Consider the following 21,593-nt stretch of genomic DNA (forward strand, 5'->3'; position numbering starts at 1 on the left):
AAATAGTTAAACCTAGGCGTTACAACCAAGACCCATAACATAATCATAACCAACAAGAATTAAAAGTTAGAGCAGGAAATAAAGTTTGATTGAAGAATATACTGTAATCTCACTCGTTTATACTAGAGATTTGGGTTCACTAATTGTTCCTGTGATGAAATAAGTAGGGGTCTGCGGGTCCCCGATTTTTTCGGGTCGGGTCGGGCCAGCGGAAGGCCCGAGAGACCGGGTCGGGTCAGAGATTTGTTCGGGCCAAGATCGGGTCGGGCCAAAAAAAATTATTATTATTTTCAAAGTTATAATAAGTAATTTTCAAAGAAACACTCTTATATATATTATTACAGAGGAATTAAAATGTTAAAATTAGAATTAAATATTAAGTTTGCTCACGTTTAAGAACAAAGACACAACAGAGCAATTGCCTTACTGTCACTAGCCAGAGCCAGTCGTCTACTGACAAAACAAAAGCCGTGACTCAACAGTGCAAAGAAAACGAAGTCAAAAGAAAGACTATTTATCCAGAGGTCCCATTTTAATTATTTATTGTTTATTCCATACCTAGTTTAAAATATATTTTAGTATTTTATTTACATAATAAATTCTGATATAGTGTACAGATCTGTATCTTGTTCTTTTATTTTCCTATTGTCCTTTTTGTCATTCAGTAACAAAACAAAACAACACTTCTGATCGTCTGGTTAGGCATTGTATGGTCACTATTTCATTTTTTTTAAAGTATCAAGTATCAGCAAGTCTACAAAGAGGTTAGGCCTAAATATTTTATAATTTTATTTTATGAAAGTTTTCATCAGTAAAATTATTTTTTTCTTAGGTTAGATAGAGTTTCAAAAAAGATATTTCTAAGATCCATACAATATTTACAAGACACAAACTACCATGAATTAATTTCTTTATAAATTATCTGTAACAGTTTTATATTTTTGAATAAAGAAAATATATCTTTTTGTCTCTACTTCCTTGTTTCGTTACTTGCATTTTGTCAGCAATTGGAACAACCAGGTGGTGTAATAGTGGCAGGGGAGGGGGAGGGTCTATGACCTTGAGTGTCCCCGGGCCTGGCTCGGGTTGTGTAAGAGGGGAGGGGAGGGGAGGGGGAGGGTCTGTAACCTTGAGTGTCCCCGGCCCCGGCTGTGAGAGTGATTCATGGTTTTTTGTTTACATTCTACTACCCTTCCTTCCGAGAAAAAGACCCTACGGTTTCAAAAACATTGACTTACAGTATAAAAACATTGAGTTGTGTTGCTAATTAGGGCACTATAATGTCTCTGCTGTCTGCTTATGTTGCCAAATTAGCATTTAACTTTCTTTTCTCTTGATTTAATATAATTTTCTATATATTAAGAGTTCCTTTTTGGGTACCTAATAATTGTGATATTGTTTGACTTGAGTTTATGGATTTTTAATTCTTTTCATTTATTAGCTAAAATCAGTTGTTTTAGGATCTCTTGCAATACCTATAACTGTGCCTATAACGGTGTATCTATAACTGTGTACCTATGACATGATATGCAATTTTTACAGTCTTTACTATAACTATACCATAAACAATGTATGTGTGCTATTTTTACTGTTTTAGAGTTTTATAGTAAATTAGTTTACACAATATCTTTTCTTCAATGAGTTCTCCACTTGTCATGTTGCTTAGTCTATTACTATTTTAGGCCCTATAAAAAATAATTCCTATGTAAAGCTGTAGGCCTACTAATGCCAATAATAAATAATTCTTTATTTATGATGATGTAACTAATAATGCTATTGTAAGTGTGAGGTTTTTGTACTTAGGAGGTTAGGAGGCAGGGAATGAATGATTCATATTGCATGTTGGAAACATAGAATTTTTATTTTCTTCTTGCTTGCAGTCTTGAAGCCAGTCCACAGGCCCTAAACTTGTGATAAGGTTAATTGATTTGTTTATGATCCTTTTATATTAAGTTCCATTACAAACTTGTTGTAATATAGCTGTTTAGATATTTCAACAGTTATGAAAATGGGAAAGAATGGCTTGATAAAAAAAATTATTTTCTTCTTTCTTGGAGTTGAGGCAACTTCTAAGCTGTAAATAAGTTATGAACATGAAATAATATACATAAATACATTTTTTCCCATATGTAATTTTCAAGTAATATTAAAAACACAGATAGGAGTTAAAAAATATAAAAAATCCGGTAATTAATAATTTTTGGCCCGACCCGATTTTGGCCCGAAACCCGAGGACCAAATTTATCGGCCCGACCCGACCCGACCCGAACCAAAAAAGTCTGACCCGCAGACCCCTAGAAATAAGTATACACGGTGAAAAGTTCAACCATGTTGTGCTTTGAAACAATGTTTGGAGACCAGCCTGATTTTTTGTCAGGGGTCGTTGTCGGGTCACCACAGGGGATGAGTAGTGGTGCTATGGTTACGACCCCCAAACAGTTAACACCAGTAAAGAAAATGGAAGACATAGTTTTCACTTCAACCAAAATATGTCGTCAAGCTGATTTATTCTATTGATGTCAATGGTGATTCACTAAGAGTTTCATTACTTTGGTAAGACTGTGAATCAAGCTTTTTATAGAAGTTTAGAGAAGATTACGCAACAGGATTTGTCAGAAAACACCCGATTCGTAGCAGAAGGAGACTGGCTTCTTCATCACGACAATGGACCAGTGCATACAGACATTTCTGTTCATCAGTTTATGGCTAAAACGGCATAGTTCTGCTACCCCAAGTGCCCAACTCGCCTGACCGCGCCATGCCATGTTTTTGGTTCCCACGAATGAAAAAGAGAATAAAAGGTAAAAGATTTGACAATGTTCACGAGGACAACGAACAAGATAGGAACTGTCGGCTGTTAATGCAGAGTGGGATAGTTAGATTTCAAATACTGACCAGTAAGAGCCTTGACCTCCCCAGTAGCATTGGCGTAGAGGTAGATTCTTAGTATCTCGGAGATGTTTGAGTGGGTGATGTCCGCTTGTTTGAGGCTCTGCCCAAGTAGAGTAGTGTGGCGGGCTGGGTTGGGTATACCAGGGTCCTCAATGGCACAGATGATGAGATGGGTCATCACTGACAAAAGTTCTTCTTCTGCTTCCTCATCACCCAGCAAAGCGTTCTGAAGGCTATTTAGAGTAGGGAGGCTACCCATGTCTGAAAAATACATTTATTATCATTAACCATTCACTACATTTTAATCAACTACACTTAAATTAAACATTAAATATATATATATTTTATATATTTATTAAAAAAAAATCACAAAATCTTACAAACGTGTATAAATAACTTGCTGCAAAAGCCAGGAAAACTTTGACTTGGTAAAACATACTGTTGACAACCACTAGTATCTATGATTTCCAGTGATTAATTATATATAATCATCTGTTTATAGAAGATCAAAGGACTAAACAGTAAACATAACAATCAATTTGAAATGAACCAAAACGTATAAAAAGTAGGGTTGATCAAGACCCGAAAATTTTGGATTTTTTTAATACAAATTTCTTGACCTAGTGCAGAAATTTTTAGTGCAGGCCTTAAAATCTGAGGGTTGCTCGTTCGATTCTAAGCAAAATCATTTCTGGACCCACATTTGTCATTGGGCAATTAATTAATGATGCTATTTAACTAAAATTGACCTTAGATAGTTACAAAACGATGGCTTGGACAATCTTAATAAAATTAAATCAAATAATTTTAATTTTTTACTTTGAAATAGTTTTGTAAAATAACGTTATATAGATAATTTTTTATACTTACCAAAGCCGAGAGTTTCACCAAAGTTGTGCAAGAATTCAAAGACCATCAGAGTATCAGAAAATGCTTGGCCAGACAACCTGAGTCCCGGTATACGATTCAGTTCTGGCAACGGCTTCAGATCTGAACATTGAACAACATCACAATGTATGAGATTCAATCAACTTATACTTTTGCCAGATACATTCAGGGTGTCTAGTTTATTTCCATTATAAAATTCAAGACTAATTCCAGACTTTTCAAGACTAATTCCAGATTTTTCAAGACTAGTTTTTTCAACAATTAGTGGGCGTTGGTACCAAAATGTATCGATTCTCGATTCTTGATAATGATACCAATTTTTAGAGCTTAACCAAATTTTCTAAATAATACTACACCAACCCCTGTCTTTGTCATAAAGTAGTATTATGATAATGTGGAGTTTTCAAGTGAAGAAATAATGCAGCAATAAAAAATTCTAACTAGCAAATTTGGTTGTTTTTTTATCATGAAATCTTCCGCGTACCGTACGTTTAGACATCATCATTGACTGCAGCGGTTACAGAAACGTGATCGTCGTCGTCCGCGATTGCGGCAAAATCATGAACATTTCCCCCGGCCGTATAGACACCATCATCGTCTCCCGCGGTCACGGAAACGTCATCGTCATCTCCCACGGTCACGGAAACGTCATCGTCATCTCCCGCGGTCACGGAAACGTCATCGTCGTCGTCCGCGATCGCGGCAAAATCATGAACATTTTCCGCGGCTGTTTAGACATCACCGTCATCTTCCGCGGTCACGGAAACGTCATCGTCGTCTCCCGTTGTCACAGAAACGTCATCGTCGTCTCTCGTGGTCACGGAAACGTTATTGTCATCTCCCGCGGTCACGGTAACGTTATTGTCATTCCCAGTGGTCACGGAAAGGTCATCGTCGTCGTCCACTATTGCGGCAAAATCGCGAACATTTCCCGAGGCCGTGTAGACATCATCATCATTGGCTTTCGCGGTTACGTAAACGCAAGACGACGGTCGCGGCAAAATCATGAAAATTCCCGATTTTGAAATCAAATTTAAGACTAATTCCCGACTTTTCAAGACCATTTTGAAATTCAATACTAATTCCCGATTTTCCCGACTACTATATATGTTACCATTATTTGTGTTATTTTACTACAGCACCTAACTTTTCTCTTTCCCAGCAGAGACAGACTACAATGATGGAATGTGAATACGGAACTCTTCTAGCACACACATCATTTTACACCGTACTATATTTTAAAATTACATTTATAGTGTTAATAAGTCTTAATTACATCAAATGATTAATAACTTTAGATAAAGACTGTTTTTGGTTGTTCATCAACATTATATCCATCCACTTAGAGAACATTCTATATGACAGCGTTATTCTGAATTTGAAATTATAAAACCTGTAAAACTTGATTTATTGTTATGTAAAATAAAGGCAAAATGACTTTTCACTATCAACATAGAAGATAGTGAAAAATTTGAATATTAAAAAACCAAGTTACATCAACATACACGTTGCAAAATAAATAGGCTAGTAACATTCCTCTTCTAAACCATTTGAAAGGGTTTAGAGGTTATTGTAAAGTTATAAATAAGTTGAAATAAATACATTCAAAATTTAACCCCTAAAAATCTTTAGTAAACATTCCTGGCAAGTGTCTTATGATCAATTTTTAAGGATTGGAGATTTTAGTTTTATTTAAGTAATATTTTTTTCATCAGATGCCACAATTTTTGCACAATTCACCTAGGACTATGAAATTATCCTGCATGAATGTTGGCAAATAAGGAAATAAGAGCAACAAAAACTCTTTAAAGAATTATTAAAAATCAATATTGCGACTGAAAGTTTGATAAACTATAGAATCAAATTTGAGTACTTTACCAGGCAATTCCATGTCCTCAACTGGTTTTCTAATTTCGCTCAGCAGATCCATTTCAATCTTCCTCTGTTCCATTCTTTTCTCTCTGGAAGCCATTTTCTCTGCTTTTTGTTCAAGTCTTTTTTTCTCTCTCTCCTCTTGTCTTTTTCGCTGTTCAAGTTGTTTGACAAGTGCCATATGCTGACGTCTTCGTTCTCTTTCCTAGAAAAAATTGTTACATATTTATAAATTTTTTAAGTCGGTGCAAAGATCTACAACATTAAAATTAAAATTATTTTCCAAATTAATTAAATTTTGATGAACTACCTATTAATTTGGGGAGTATTAACTAGTTGACCTAATATATATTGAAGTCAATTTAAGATGTTCAGAGTGACAATTATGTCCCAATTGAAAAAGGTTTTTTTTTTTAAAAAACTCTGACATTTTGAATTCAAACAAATAAATAAACACAAATTTTATATATTCTTAGTCTACACTAATGTTCAGAAAACGTGCCTATTGAAGAAAGTAAAAATGAAGTGAAGTATTCTAAACTTAGTTCCTTGTCTCACAATCCTTTTGTAAACTTAACACATGTTATCTATCTCAACCTAATAACATTATAGTAGTAGTTATAGTAATTATAGTAGTTAAATCAGACAATCAATTACAAAATTAATAATATGTGTTATAAATACTGTATTACTTATTTACAATTTACTAAGGTAAATTTAAAAATCAATTAATTATTAACTGTTAATCATCATTTAATTAAAGCAATAAAAACACACAAAAAATGCAGCGAATAATGTTAGCAATGATGAATCTGAAAATAAAATCCTACTGTGATGGGTAACACATAATAGATAGAAAACAGGTTTGCGAATTACATGATATAGATGAGGTAATTTATTCATATATGAGGTATTTTACACAAGATAACAATGTTAAAAAAATGTGTACAAAAATATAAGCCACAAAGAAGAAAATACTGTATTGGTTAATGGGTGACTGCAAATTTTCAGATGGAGTGTCAAACTAAAATCTTTCAAACAATCAAAAATAGAAAAGTAATAAATCTTAATACAATATCATATAAAATAAATACTAAAATGAATGATGATTTATGCACCAAAAACCCACAAGAGAAGTCTACGTAAATAAATTATCCAACATTTTCCCTACCATTGACACAAATAATTACCATTTTCCGGATTTGTACATATTCTATTTGTACTAATCATGGTTTTCTTTCTAGGTTTGAGTACTATAAGGTTCTCCATGTAGTCTTTTATGATTTTACAGATTTGGGTAGGGTTTTTATTAATCTTGTTATTTTATAGGTACTCCCTCACATGAGACAAGATCTCAAAACTCTAAAACAACTTTGTTTTCACTACTCGTGATGGAAAATGACAGCAATAACTCCTTAAATAACTTACTTACCAGTTCAAAGGTGTACAGATAACAGGCGTACTTACCGGGACCAGTTTACAGTTTACAAAAAACAGGCTTACTCACCAATTCAACGGTGTATAAGAGTTCACGCTGCTTGCTGAGTTCTTGTATATAAATCTAAAATAGAGAAATGTACTTAGGGTTCTGGCATTTAAACTATTTGTTAACCAAATTGATTGGCTATTAAAAGGTTGAGGCGGCATGTTGAATACTTGAGTGTAGTCATGCCCACAAAAATGGCAAATATTTATAAGTTAAATTTATAAAATATATTAACATTGACTGTACTGCTGCAGGCCTCAAAAATGATTAACATATTACGTATCCTCAATATGTTAACGGTCAGTTTGATGACAGTAATACTTAATTTTAAACAAATAAATATACCTCATCTATAAAATAAAATTTAAATTACACATAATTTTTAATCCAGCTCATTAAAGATAGAAGAATATGTACAAATTCAACAGTTAGCCTATATGCATAAGTAGAACTAATCTGAATCATTAAATAAAGTGGGCTGTCCAGAAAGTAAGAGATGTTTTGGACTGGGCTTGCACCGCCATATTGGTGTCAAGTTGTTTCTACCAGCCATTGCCACAAACACACTCAGGCCATTTGCACTTACAAAAAATCTTTTCATAGTTACTTAAAATCAAATTTTTACAAATTTCTTGGAGTTAGTCCTTGAAATTGCAGTAGGATACCACAAATTTTGTGCCAGGTAGGCTCTGAAAATCCAAAGAAGAACTTGTTGTGACACTCACACTTCTGGAAATTACCAAAAAAAGAAACCAGATTAACCATTGTGTCGTAACAGGTGGCAAACCTTGTGTGGATAAATATTTGAGTTGTTTTGTCTCTGGATCACAGAACAAACTACAAAAGGTATAAAATTACCTGAGTACTGCCCTTATGGATCCTTATGGATTACACATTTTGAGGACTTAAGTCCTCATCTTCAGATCTCGTACAAGAATATTACACTGTCACGTCGAAAAGGTCATCAAAAGTTTAAATAAGAAACACGGACACATACTACATACGAACGTGGACATTGACACGATAGAAAAACGAGAAGGCCTACCGACAAAAACTTATAATGACTGACCGTGTGCGCACAGTTACAGGTGAAGGTCGACTGCAATGGGGAAGATGGTCGGGCGGTGGACTTTGTACCTCTCGGCTACTTGTTCAACAGCTGTTCTTCTTTATTATTGTACAATGCATTAGACTGGAAATTGATTTTATCGTTTTATGTGTTAGGTTGAATTTTGGCTGCATTATAAATTTTTAATTCCTCTAGAGCATCAATAACGTTACCTTTATTGCAGAAATGTACTAGGATTAAATTTGTGTTGAAATCACTGTAATTATGGTTTTCATTTACAAGATCTGCAGCAAAATTGGACTTTGGATGATTACTTGCTATAGGCAAATGTTCTTTGAACCTCGTTTGAAATGCCCTGCCTGTTTGACCAATGTAAATTTTGTTCCAATCGTCACATGATAACTTGTAAATACCAGTTCTGTTGGCTGTATTGTTCACCCTATTTTTAGCACTGCTGAGTAGTTTTTGCAGCTTAATTGAGGTTTTAAAGGAGGTATTAACGATGGAATGCAGAGCTCTTGAATGTTTTTGGGTGGCACGTTTTCCATATCTACCATACAACCTACCATCTGTCCCAAAAAGAACAAAGTCAAACTCCACGCAGATTAAACCGTTCAACTCACTCACAACAGATTTCTACGAGGGCAACGAAAAGCATCTACCACATTAAGTTAAATGCCTTAGTAAAACGCGTTGTGTTTATTATATCCATGTTTTTTAAACGCCTGATACTTTCTGGACAGCACTTGTATCTTACACTGCGTAAGAAAATATTAACAAATCTTACCTGTTCTTTAATGAGAGCTGTCTGCTGTCTTTTGATTTCTCTCTCCTAAAACAACCATTTTCAATTATTGTTATCTTCCACACATAAAGAAAAAATATGCGATGATTGTTTAACTAAATGCACAGGAGAAATAGATTTGAAAAAAATGTATTACATATTTAATCAGTAGAATTATGACAGTGACAATTAAATCAAACATTACTCTTGATATTTTTACTTTTGTAAAAAAAATATTTGTAATTTTCACCTAGATTGAAAACTTGTATAGGCTATTTACCTAGCCAGAAAATATTTAAAATAATTTGTGTTTGATGGTTCTTTCAGAGTCAAAATTAATTTTTTCATAGGCTAGATAATAATAATTGGTATCAACAGGTGTTTATTCAAAAGACATCTATTTGTACATAACAAAGAAATAATATTTATTTCCATAACGTTAAACAGTTTTATGACATAGACACAAACATAAGTTACAATACCAAAGATCAGTGTTCATAATATATAATAATAAAATTGTTTAACATACAAGTAGATGTTTCCCGATTTGATGATCAAAATGTTACTTTTATAATGCAGAAAAATAGTTAGAAGCCAGATAGGCTTAAGAACAACACTTGCCTGCTGCTTTCTATGCTGTTCTTCTTGCTTCAATTTGGAAGCCTCTTCTTGCCGTTTCCGTCGGGCCTACATGCAATTCAAAATAAACACTACAATGCCAAGAATAAAGCAATTAAAAATCACATCGTAAATTAAATTACCGAAACCAAACAAACAAAACAAGCAACAAAACACCAAAAGAATTAACAACAAAATCAGAAATTCTTGCAAAAAAATGTGTTTTAAGTGATAGTAAATTCATTAGTAAAATTGATTTTATCTAGAAATTAATTTTATTTTTCTCAGATATAAAGACATTTAGCAAAACTGAAAAACAACACGGACTGCTAAGATTCCCAAAAGTATCACATGATACAACTTGTATGATGTTCCTTTAAAATGAAGTTTGTGTCATCCAACTATTCCCATGTGTGTTTTCTAAGAGTTTTCATATATCCTACATTCTCTCTGTCATTGTTAAAACTGAGATTAAGACTGAAAACCTTAAACGTAACTTTTAAGACTACTGACATCATTTATACTGTACATAATCATACTTTAGGTTGAAACCTTACCCAAATTAATATACAACCAAGCAATTGTAGTCTATTAAGACATTTTTTAAAGTATTTTCCTTTATGTATCCAAGTAAAGGGCGACAGCTTACCCAAAAACTTTGTAAAGTTTTACTGAGCGTGAAATAAAAAATATTACGGAATCAACATAAATTGGAAAAGTATAAAATATTAAAATTAAATTTACGACAAAAATGTATGACTTAGGAAATATTAAAAAGACTACAACAGTCATTTCGCAAAAAATATACCAAGCTTACCACCATGCTGATGCAAAATGCAATATATCCTTTTATTAATCTCAATCTATTTCTCATGCCTAAGAGCATAAGGAGAATTAATAATATTACCTCAAGCATTGCGATATTACGTTGCTCTCTCTCCTTCCTAATTGCCTCTTGCTTTTCACTTTTTTCTTGTTCCCTGATGAACCTGAAAAAGAAAAAAAATACTATAATTCCATTCCACAGAAAAAAAAATGGTTGACACAGTTGATGATGTGGTGGTGTAGATGTTAATTATATAATACAAGGGCCATTTTTTAAGTAAGGGTCGTTTTTGCGAACAGCTTCATGTGTGAGGATCGTCACCACTTACTGGCATAATTTGTATGTTTTGCTGTCCGTTTGTATACTGGTACTTTAGAGCACACTTTGCGGTCTTCTGTGAAAAGTCTTGGTGCCCACAGAAAACACCGGTTCCTTTAGAAATTAACACTATCACGACCCTTTTTTTAAACTCTCTAGCCCATTTCTGCACTTTCCCCACTATTCAACCAGCTGTTTTCTCTGAAAATAAAAGGTACCACATCAAAGACAGCTAAATCAGGAGTAGGAGAAACAAAACTAAAATGGTTTGGACATATGAGTGAAGAGGGATGTGGAATCGAGAGGAGTAAAATAGCAAATGTTGTAAGAGGACAAGAAGTTGGGAGGCCTAGTCAACGCCCAGCCACAGAGACAACAGCAATTGAAGAAAATATTGTATATATGCAGTTAGAAAATGTTATGTTATTCACATAGAAATGAATGAACCCATTTAAAATACCCCTGCAACAGCAAACAATGCAGACTAAGCGGAGTTTCCGTTTTGTCTGATTAGATGATTTTGAAAATTAGCCTTAATCTTGTCAATTATCAATTATTTAAGATGGGGACGCCACTATGTGCGTATTTTAACCCAAATATGAGTGAAGGATGAGTGTAGGATGAGTGGTGCGATCTTGTAGTCTTGTTAGTGACTAAGGCCGACATGTTCCTTAGATACAGCTGTTAATTAATAGCCCATACAGCTAATGGCAACTAAGGGACCTACAGTTTATTGTGGAATCCGAACCACATTTTTTCCTCGTAATTAACGAATTGGTCTAATTATTAGGATAGTACTGCGTATAGTCGTAGTACTCACTAGTGCGGACGTTAATCCACACCAGGGAGCATCGCATCCACAGTGCATCCCTATAAATATCCACAATTTGTGACCTCCTAGTAGCTGGATTACAGGACGACGCCACCCGTCCCAGTCAGATATATTCTCTAATTAAATAGTACTTAGGTTTGCTGCTAAAAGCAAGGAAGTGTTTTTTATTAAGTGTTAATAGTATAGTATAATATGATATAAACTAAACAGTTTACTTTTTCTCTTTAGGAATAACGGGAATCTAAACATACAGTTTATTTATATTTTTTCTGTAACCTTTAATCCTACAACAACGCTTCAGTGTAAACAAATATTTGTTTCTTAAAGCTCTACTTGATGGGTGTAATGAAAATTGGGTATATGTTTTAGGAGTTCTTGGAGCCTAGCGGCCATCTTGGATAATCTCAAACAGCTGCTAAAGAGTTTATTATCATTAAAAAATATTTTTCAAACACCAAAGTGATTATAATTTAAATGTCTAGGACACTGTGGGATTAGAAATTTTCTTTGTAGTTTTGAATTGATTTCCAAGGGAGTCCATGGAAGCCAACGGCTTTCTTGGATTCGCCCCCCATAAGAGCAATGTTAATATCGTTCATTTCAAACAGCCGCTGAACAGTTGCTACCATCTCAAAATATTTTTTTCAAATACCAAAGTGAATGTAATTTAAATATATAGTTCACTGAGAGATTAGAAATTGTCTATGTAGTTTTTAAATTGCTTTATGAGTTAGAACGTCTAGGCTTCAAGGACACTTAAGGATAAAAATTTGAAAATCCAATAAAAAAAAAAAATTTAAAACCTCATACATCTCCATGGTTCCTATGGCTCCATCTTTCTAGTTCGTGAACTATCATTGTGTTCATGAAAAACTTCATCAAAATCGGACAAACATTATTTGAGTTATCTTGTTCACGGACACACAAATACAAATACTAATGTAAAAATTTCATCGAATAGAATTTTGGCCTCTGGAGACATCAAAATGAAAAAGTAAATCGGTCCTCCGCCTAGGTATTACCATGCCACCCACTATTTATGATAATAGCTACTTCCCTGATAAATTCGCTAAAATGGGTTCTACATTCAGAGGTAGAGAGTAGATGTCAATGTCTAATACTGATTACTGTATTGTATAACAATACAAATCTTTTCACCAGCTATGCTGAAAACATGAAACGTATGTATATAAGTGATCAGCAACTTAGGATATATAACTTGCTGGAGTTTTTAATCTACCTAGTGAGTTCCTTGGTTCTGGCGGCTTCTTCCTTGGCTATTTGCTTGGGATCTATACCAGTGACTAGGATAGCTAACTTGGTCTCAGGGTAGTTCACAATTGGATATCCAAGATTCCTGAAAAACAACATAATTTGTATTATTGTTATTTAACATATTAATAATGAATTATTATTCAGTCTGAACTCTGTCCTACACTAGAACCTAATAACAGCGTTATGTTATACGACATTTTACTGTGTACCAATTAGCTTCTGGAATCTATTTTTTCAGATAAGCTAGCTAGAATCACCTTATAATTTTAATAATTTTGTTTCAAAATATTTAATTCCCAAAAAGTATGTGTTCAGAACTCCAATGACTAAACAGATTATAAATTCGAGCTCTCAAAATTCCAAGCTTACGAAAAAATCAACACATATCACAATACCGAGTGATCAGTATTCACAAATAAATAAAACCGAGTTCCCACAAAATCAAGTGAAACAGGTACAGTCAGCGCCACAAGTGAGGGACCACTCAGGATTCTTCTGCTCGGAAACATTTATGCGGTCAGCATTCGGTAGATTGAGCACTGGTTTTGGTTACTTGGAAATATGAGCACTTAACTTTAATTTGTAATTGCATTATTAGTTTACTAAGATATCACTACGCTTGGAGTTTTCATGTTTCATGTTCTAATGTAATTAGTATTATTTAAGCTTGGAATTATGAATCTTACCCAGCTATTGGGCATAGCATAGCTTGGACTGCTATTATACTCTTTAAAAAAATCCTCAACAATTTGACTAAGTAACTATTTTAATGATAAAGAATTGGATTACAATGTATCGTTGTATTGGCCATTCAAAACTATTTCTTTCTGAAACTATTTGCGAAACTTGAGCCGCAGGCAATATGAAACATGGCACTTGAAAGCAACAATTCAATTCACATAACATTTTGATTTTAGCATAAGGAGTGTATAGAACATTTAGAAAACACTGTGCACACAATATTTCGTACCCTGAAGGACTTTGTCAAGTGTAGAGAAAGAGTTTACAAATTACAAAATGGCTGCTGTCATGGCTGTTGTCAACTATGCAGGGTTGCCACATATCATAATATACATATCATGTGTACACAGTTGTAAATAGACTTATGATATGTGGCAACCCTGCATAGTTGACAACAGCCATGACAGCAGCCATTTTGTAATTTGTAAACTCTTTCTCTACACTTGACAAAGTCCTTCAGGGTACGAAATATTGTGTGCACAGTGTTTTCTAAATGTTCTATGGCCTACCTACACTTTCAAGGTAAGCTAGCTGCTATCCTCCTTTTTCTACAATTCATATTCCTATAGGCCCTAAGATTAGGTCAGCTTATTGATAGTCATAGTTAGAGTTACTTTTGACTTACATAGCTTCTGCGTAAGATCTCAGCTCATTCATGGTGTCTTTTACTTCTTTGAGAGTTATTGGCTTTGGCTCTTGACTTTGAATTGTGTGGAAGTATTCACCGAGCATCATTGTGGGGTCAAAATTGATGTTTTCAGGGGTTATGTCATAGTTGTTTGTCTTCTCCAAATGCTGTAACAAGTTTAATTGTGTTATTTACTTGAGTATCCTTATACCGTTATGAAGAAATACTAGTGGATTACAGCTCCTGGAACAGCTTGGGTAATTGTATTAAATACACCAATGGTTTTGTGAATTACCAAAGTGAAATTATATTTGTAAATGTATATGGATGTAACACAGGATAGTTACGACAGACCAACATGACTCATTTGGTGTCAATTCACTAATATAATTTGAAAGCAATATTCATAATGTTTTAAACTGGTAAACCCTGAGCAAACCATTATCCTATAAGTACTATACCCTACAAATCGAGGTAGTCAGTAAAGACTTGACTTTTTCATATAAAATACTAACCTCACACAATTCAATGTAGTTCTTCAAACGCTGTCCACATGGAGTCACATACACAACCTCAGCTTTAAAGTGGTGCAATTTCTTAATTCCTTTGATTGTAGTTTCTCGCTTCCATCCGTTTAACAATGGTAATTTGAATTCTGAAGGAATTCTAGTGACCGGTTGAGGTAATAATTTTAGCCTTTTTGAAGGCCTTTCATCTGTAAATCAGAGTTTTATCAGTAACAGGTATACAAATGAGTAAAGATGTGTAGAATCCACCGAATCCTAATAAAAGATTCGGATTTGAGATTCGATTAACAAAATTCGAGAATCAAAAAAATAGAATTATAAGGCATATACTGTGACATTGCATAACCATAAAGGTTATTGATGTCGTAATATACACTATACTGTGACATTGCCTTACCATAAAGGTTATTGATGTCGTAATATACACTATACTGTGACATTGCCTAGCCATAAAGGTTATCGACATCATAATATACAGTACTGTGATATTGCCATTTTATGAACAGAGTATACTATCGATAATCGAATTTAAAATTAACAAGTGTACCTACAACAACCATAAATCAAATCAAATCAAATATGCTTTATTCATAAAGTACAGTTTTGTACATTAAATGGCATCAACTAAATCTATCTTAAATTGATAATTTACAAATATGCATATCTTGAACCATTATTGACATTAAAAACCAAGAACAAGTAAATAAAAAATAATCAAAACTAAATCAGTTAGCAGCTAATACCAAAAAGGGGAGGTGGAAAAATACCTTCCAGGGAATAAAACACTTTCTCCACTTAATTAAGTTTTAGTTTTCTCATGAAATTCTTATTGCTTTGTTCATTACTGATTTCACTAAGAAGAAATGCTTTAAAATTTTTAATCCTATTTAGGATGGATTTTTTCATAGAATTTTAATTTATGTTTGTTTACTTGAAACAAGGAATTATTTATGCCGAGTGTTGTATGTGTGATAATTTGTCTCAGAGGTGTTCAAGTGGTTTTTTGCTAGAATAATTGTGTCGTAACCAAATATAATATAACCAATAATGAATATTTGCCGTCCAAATAATGTTTACCGACCAACCGTTCGATTTAAGTTAATAGGTTAGATGTAACTGATTAGTCGTCTGTTATTTTTGCCGTGTGTCAAAAGTAATTACGTAACTTTTCATTGTAAAAGAGTAGTCATTTATGGTGTATTAAGTAGTGTATATAAGTGTAATTTTATTTTTAAATGGTTCCTATTCCATTCTTGCTTTAATCACCATAAGCCCATTTGTAATTATTTTTGGGACTCGAGATTCGAAGATTCGAGATTCAGTAAATTGAATCCCAAGGGGAACGGGAAAACTTCGAATTATCGAGTACTTCGAATAATAAAGGTTCGATTTATCAAGGTTCATTCTCCCAAAAATTTGATTTATAGAGGTTCAATTATTTGTAGAACGTACTCTACGGCTCATAGCCATTTTTCAGTGGAAAGGTTACAGAGTAGCGCGAATGAAGTAAACAAAGAAATGAGTCACTGGCAGACACCCTCTCAGTTTTTTGCCCCTCGGCAACGACCCTTATATTATTAGACGGGCACCTGTTCTCTTATCGCCTGTTTGGAACTTTCTTTTTTTTACAATGAATGATGGGTAAATCAATATCAGAGGTCTGTAAAACTGACTAGTACCATCACATTAAAAGTTTAGACTAAAGTAAATAAGCTTTAAATGTATAGATTTAAAAAAGTATGTTGGTATACTTTAAAACAGACCGGGAAATAAATAATAACTTGTTTTCAAATTCAGTACAGTATACGTATTTATTGAAATCAATGACAGTACAAAACAAAATCAATGACAATGTATTTAACAAAACATACATTTGATTTTTAAAGAACATTTTAACGCAACTTGTACAAGTTTTCAATAGCCTACCGTACATTTAAAAACTGCAAAAATGGAATACATGTAGTCATTTTATTTAATAATTGTGAAAACATTTATTCAAAAACAAAGTCTCAGTAGATAAAATATTTCTTATAATCAAACGAAATTATCTTTCTTAATGTAACTCAAAACAATGACTAACTGATGTACTGTATTGAAAATAATTACAGTGTAAAAATGTTTACTTTACATTTACAGTGGAAAACAAAATATTTGCTGATACAGTACATCATAAAACAGAGATAGGCTACAGTAGGAGCCTAAATGTTTGTATGGTTAACTCCTTATGCAGAAAAATATTCAGAAATTGTAGTTCGTCTACCTGTTAGAGTAACTTTGTCCAGCGCAACGTCTAGTACAGAAATTGATTTAATTGTTTGGTCACTCATCATCGTCTTCTTTTGAATAAATTTGCGCAAGACATCAATTGCACAACGCGCATCACTGAGTGTCGGGTCTGGGTCCGTTGCTTCGTCCTCGCTGTCCGCTTCACCCTCGTCATCACCCTCTCCTACATTATCTTCTAGACTCGGATCTTGTGCAATGGAGGTGATTATATCCGCTTCACTTAGTTCCCCACTTGTCGCCACATCGTCATCAAAATTGACAAATTCCTCGAACGGTAGATCCTCGACATTAAGGGACCGTGTAACTTCATTCCAACGCGTTGGAGGCTCGAGTTCATTATTAGGAGGGTCATCAACCACACTGATATCCACATCTGTGTCTTCTGCATTTTCTTTGGGTTTCTGGGTGAATCCACTTTTCTTAAAACAATTTTTGATTGTTTTCTCAGATAAATTATTATTCCAAACCTTTGACGCCATCCACATTGCGTCAAGCACATAGATTTTTGTGGGGCTATTTATTTCTAAGTCACTTAGGAACCGGCGAACCACTTCTTTTCTACAAAAACACTTTGAAGTTCTTGATGATTCCTTGATCTAGAGGCTGTAGTTTGGATGTCGTATTAGGGGGTAAAAACACAATTTTAATGTTTTTTAGCTTGGGTAAATCACCATGAGCTGTACAATTGTCGATGAACATAAGAATTTTCTTTTTCTTCTTCTTCATATCATTATCAAGGTCTTTTAACCACTTGCCGAAAATTTCTGATTTCATCTGAGATTTAGGGTTTGAAATGTAGTCCATCGGGAAACTTTTTACACCTTTGAAACAACGCGGGTTTTTGGCCTTCCCAATCATTAGTGGTTTGAGTTTAACGGATCCAGTTTGGTTTGCACCAAGTAGCACTGTAACTCTCTGCTTACTATTTTTGCCTCAATGGCATGAGTCTCCTTTGAACGCTAATGTTTTATCCGGTAAGCACTGACAATAAAGTCCAGTTTCGTCCGCATTGAATATGTCACCGGGTTTGTAGCCCTTTGTTAGATCGAGTATTTTTTCTGTCCATTCCGTACACAACTGATCGTCCACACTAGCACTTTCGCCCGTTATTCTTTTAAAAACAATCTCACGTTTTTAAAAATTTGTAACCACCCATTTTTTGCCCGAAAGTTTGTTTTACTGAGTTAAGAAGCAAATTCAACGGCTTTTTCCTGTAAAGTCGGTCCACTTACAGGTAAATTTTTATCTCGGCATTGTTTAAGCCACTGCAACACACAATCTTCAATTTCTTTAGATTCAGGTCCTTTTATTCTCTTCGATCTTGATGCATTGCTTTCATACTTCTCCTTGTGTTTTAAAATGGTTGACAAAGTGTTGGCCGGTATACCAAAATGCTTAGCAATTTCACATTTTTTCTTGTCACCCTTTTCTACTGCTTTGATAACTTTTAACCTATCCTCGTAGGTAAGTGTCTTGTATGAACGTTTTGCCATATTGGCTAAAAAAACTCACTAGCACTAAACACTCTAAAACAAAGGAGACACTGTATCCAAACTACTCAAGTACACGCACATGACTGACATAGATTGCAACAGGAGCAGAAGTTGGATTTCCAGTTGAAACACAAAACACGACACAGTAAAGTACAGTCTCGATGTTTTGAATCATAACGAATTCCATACAACTTCGATTAATAGAGGGTTTCTTGCTAATACTTCGACTTGTAGAGGTGCGGCAGTTGCACGATTTCGAATTATAGAGGTTTTTGGACTAAAACTTCGATTTATAGAGGTACTTTACGTCAAAAAATACCACAAAACTTCAAATTATAAAGGCGTTTCTCGTGAAATATTCAAATTGTAGAGGTAAAATTAACATTGCAATAGATAGGGAAGTTCAAGGGGAATTTTAAAAATTTGATTTATCAAGGACTTCGAATTATTGAGGTTCGATTTATTAAGGTTCCACTGTATTACCTGTCCGGCAGTGATCCTATTGTCGTCTATGGCGACCGGTTTTCACATCTACCCTTGCTGCGTTGTAGTGACCTGTACTGGCCAGTTGTAAATATTCGTACAATGTCCTTCCGTTTTATTTTCATGTTTTTGTGTTCACCAAAGGACCCCAATTTGAGCGAAATGACATTTTTAACTGCCTGGTAATGAGATTTTAATCTCAAATCCGGTTGCCATGGACGACATTACGATCATTAACGGACAGGTAATATATAGGGGTGTGGGAAGCAGCAAAAGATTTGCAAAAAAAAAAACAGAATGAATTGTTAAATTAAACCCAAGCGACACAACTTGGTCTATTTTTATCTGTCGCATAGCCCCAATGGTTGCAGTTTTTAAATATCTTCATGTAGATACCAGGTTGAAATGGAAACAAATTATCTGATCACTTTATCAAGCTTATAAACATTCTTTTCTGTAATCCCAGACACTTTTATGGCTTTAGTAAAAATGTCACCACTGCTTTAGTGAGCCACTGCATTTGGTAGATATGCCAAATACGAAACAATCATAAACCTTATGAAGGTTTCTAACAGTATACGACTTGGTATATTTTATGTTATAGTGATAGGTATGATACGTTGCAGTGATGTGTCAAATCCAAATCTTATGCTTAATTACAAACTATAATTTGACAATCAAGTTTTGAGTTTCCCTAAGATACGCCACTCACCACTCAAATTTAACCCAAATCCCATCCCACCCATGTTTTGATTACCTCAAAAAACCCACTCGCTACTTTCACTTCTTCCCTATCTTAATGTTAGTTTGCACAAAAGTGATTTAGCTAATTTAGATCTACAGCTGAGTTTTTCTAAATGTTAACTACAATGATCAATCACTTTTCACGGGCACAAGGGTTAACTGTGAGAGAAATAATTAAACTGTTGCTAGTTTTGATCTGGTTGAACTACGTTACATTACCTTGGCGAGGGTCCGCCTCCCTTTTCTTGCCTGTTCTCCAGTCAATTTCAGAATCTGAATCAGATGTGTCAGTGCTGACATCAGGCATACTACTAGTCTCACTGAATGTTTCACCGAGTCTCCCATCTCGTGTATTAGTCTGAAAAGTTACCAATAACATTTAATTACAGTCACTACACCCAAGCTCTTGTCCAGGGGAATTTTATTTTTAAAAATATGCATTTTAGGGGTCTACTCAACATTCAACGCTGATTTTAAAAATTAAATTCCAACAGAAAACGACAAAAAAGTTTTTTATCAAAACATGTCATGTGGGTACTCAAATTTACCGGAATAACGTGCCGAACACAAATATGTAATATATTTTCTGATCAGACATCAAATAAGCTAGATATACACGAATATGTGCAACGCGATTTTAAATTTCTGCTTCCACTTTCGTTGTAGTCCCCTCCGTGTCGCCACTTTTAGTATGCTCGTGGTAACCTAGTTGGCTGGATAGCAAGCACGAGCATGAATCCCCAAGTACTAGGTCAAAACTAAATACTATATTTGGCGGAGTTCCTCTTCAAGAAGGCCTACCCCTGAAAAGGATAGAGTGTGGTTGGAGAGCAAGCACGAGCATGAACCCCCAAGTACTATGTCAAAACTAAACACTTAGTCAGCTATTTGGTGGAGTTCCTCTTCAAGAAGACCTACCCCTGAAAAGGATAGAGTCACGCCTTCTTCAGAGCAGCTGCAGAGCTCTACCATCCAAAATACTAAAAGTACTTTCTCTACTTATGTTACAAGCGATGACACCTAACCTAACCTAACCTAACTTAATCGTGTCACACATTATCGTAAATATCTCGCTTATTTCATTCCTGATCAAATGTATACTAAATTTGCATGATCTGCTTGTTATTTTGATTAATTTTAGTACCCACATGTCGTGTTCGATAAAAAAAAGTTGTTCATGTTTTTTTTTCATTTTCCAGGTTTTTATGTAGTTTTCCATGAGAAAAGAATGTCATTTTCAGAATCAGCATTGAATTTCGGGTGGAATAAAACAAATATTAAAAAATCGGGTCCACCCCCTAGAATGTATATTTACTCAAATTTGTATAATACTGTCATTTAATCTCTGATATACAAAGATGAGTAAATATATCAAAATTAAATTACACATCTTTTAGTCTTTAAGACTAAGAGGGATAAGAAAGTTTTTGTCTACGAGCTTTAACTTATTGCTGCAACGATTAATTTTGGACATAAAAAATTGTCGAGGATGGATAGGTTTCATTAAAACCCATAATGATAAATGTTAGTCGGTCAGTAAAAGGGCTATTAACTATATCAAAATAATATATTATACAGGATAGAGTAACTTGGTGTATTTAAACTAATCTATATATATAATTCCGTAAGTCAAATTTTTGTAAAGAAATTGTGAGTGACTGGATGGCCGTAGAAGGATGGGAGGGGTCTTATTTTAAAGGTCTTGACGTGAATTTTGAGGGAAAACTATTCATTTTTCTTATTTTTTTACCATAAATTCGCAACAGAATAAAACTTTTCCCATTAAAACAACATGGGGTTTAATTTGTTTACATCTTTTGAAATTAAAACA

The 21,593-nt window shown here is 34.1% G+C and overlaps 1 protein-coding gene across 8 annotated transcripts in view; it reads right to left on the reverse strand.

Moving 5' to 3' along the window:
- The window catches only part of LOC128998324 (bromodomain adjacent to zinc finger domain protein 2A), a 120,567-nt gene that overhangs the window by 29,855 nt on the left and 69,119 nt on the right, over window positions 1-21,593 (reverse strand). For 7 of the 8 annotated variants that reach the window (XM_054424426.1, XM_054424424.1, XM_054424422.1 and 4 more), the window contains 11 exons: window positions 19,982-20,120; window positions 14,745-14,944; window positions 14,227-14,396; window positions 12,826-12,942; window positions 10,517-10,598; window positions 9,613-9,678; window positions 8,995-9,039; window positions 7,160-7,213; window positions 5,659-5,857; window positions 3,763-3,882; window positions 2,896-3,153 (listed from right to left, as the gene is read on the reverse strand). In XM_054424426.1, the coding sequence (XP_054280401.1) occupies window positions 2,896-3,153; window positions 3,763-3,882; window positions 5,659-5,857; window positions 7,160-7,213; window positions 8,995-9,039; window positions 9,613-9,678; window positions 10,517-10,598; window positions 12,826-12,942; window positions 14,227-14,396; window positions 14,745-14,944; window positions 19,982-20,120 (1,450 nt within the window). The remainder of the gene's footprint in view (window positions 1-2,895; window positions 3,154-3,762; window positions 3,883-5,658; window positions 5,858-7,159; window positions 7,214-8,994; window positions 9,040-9,612; window positions 9,679-10,516; window positions 10,599-12,825; window positions 12,943-14,226; window positions 14,397-14,744; window positions 14,945-19,981; window positions 20,121-21,593) is intronic. The other variant, XM_054424425.1, reaches the window with a different exon arrangement.

Source organism: Macrosteles quadrilineatus, unplaced genomic scaffold, assembly GCF_028750875.1.
Source record: "Macrosteles quadrilineatus isolate MER2022 unplaced genomic scaffold, UCM_ALF_1.0 Scaffold_7__1_contigs__length_78375512, whole genome shotgun sequence".
NCBI lineage: Eukaryota > Metazoa > Arthropoda > Insecta > Hemiptera > Cicadellidae > Macrosteles > Macrosteles quadrilineatus.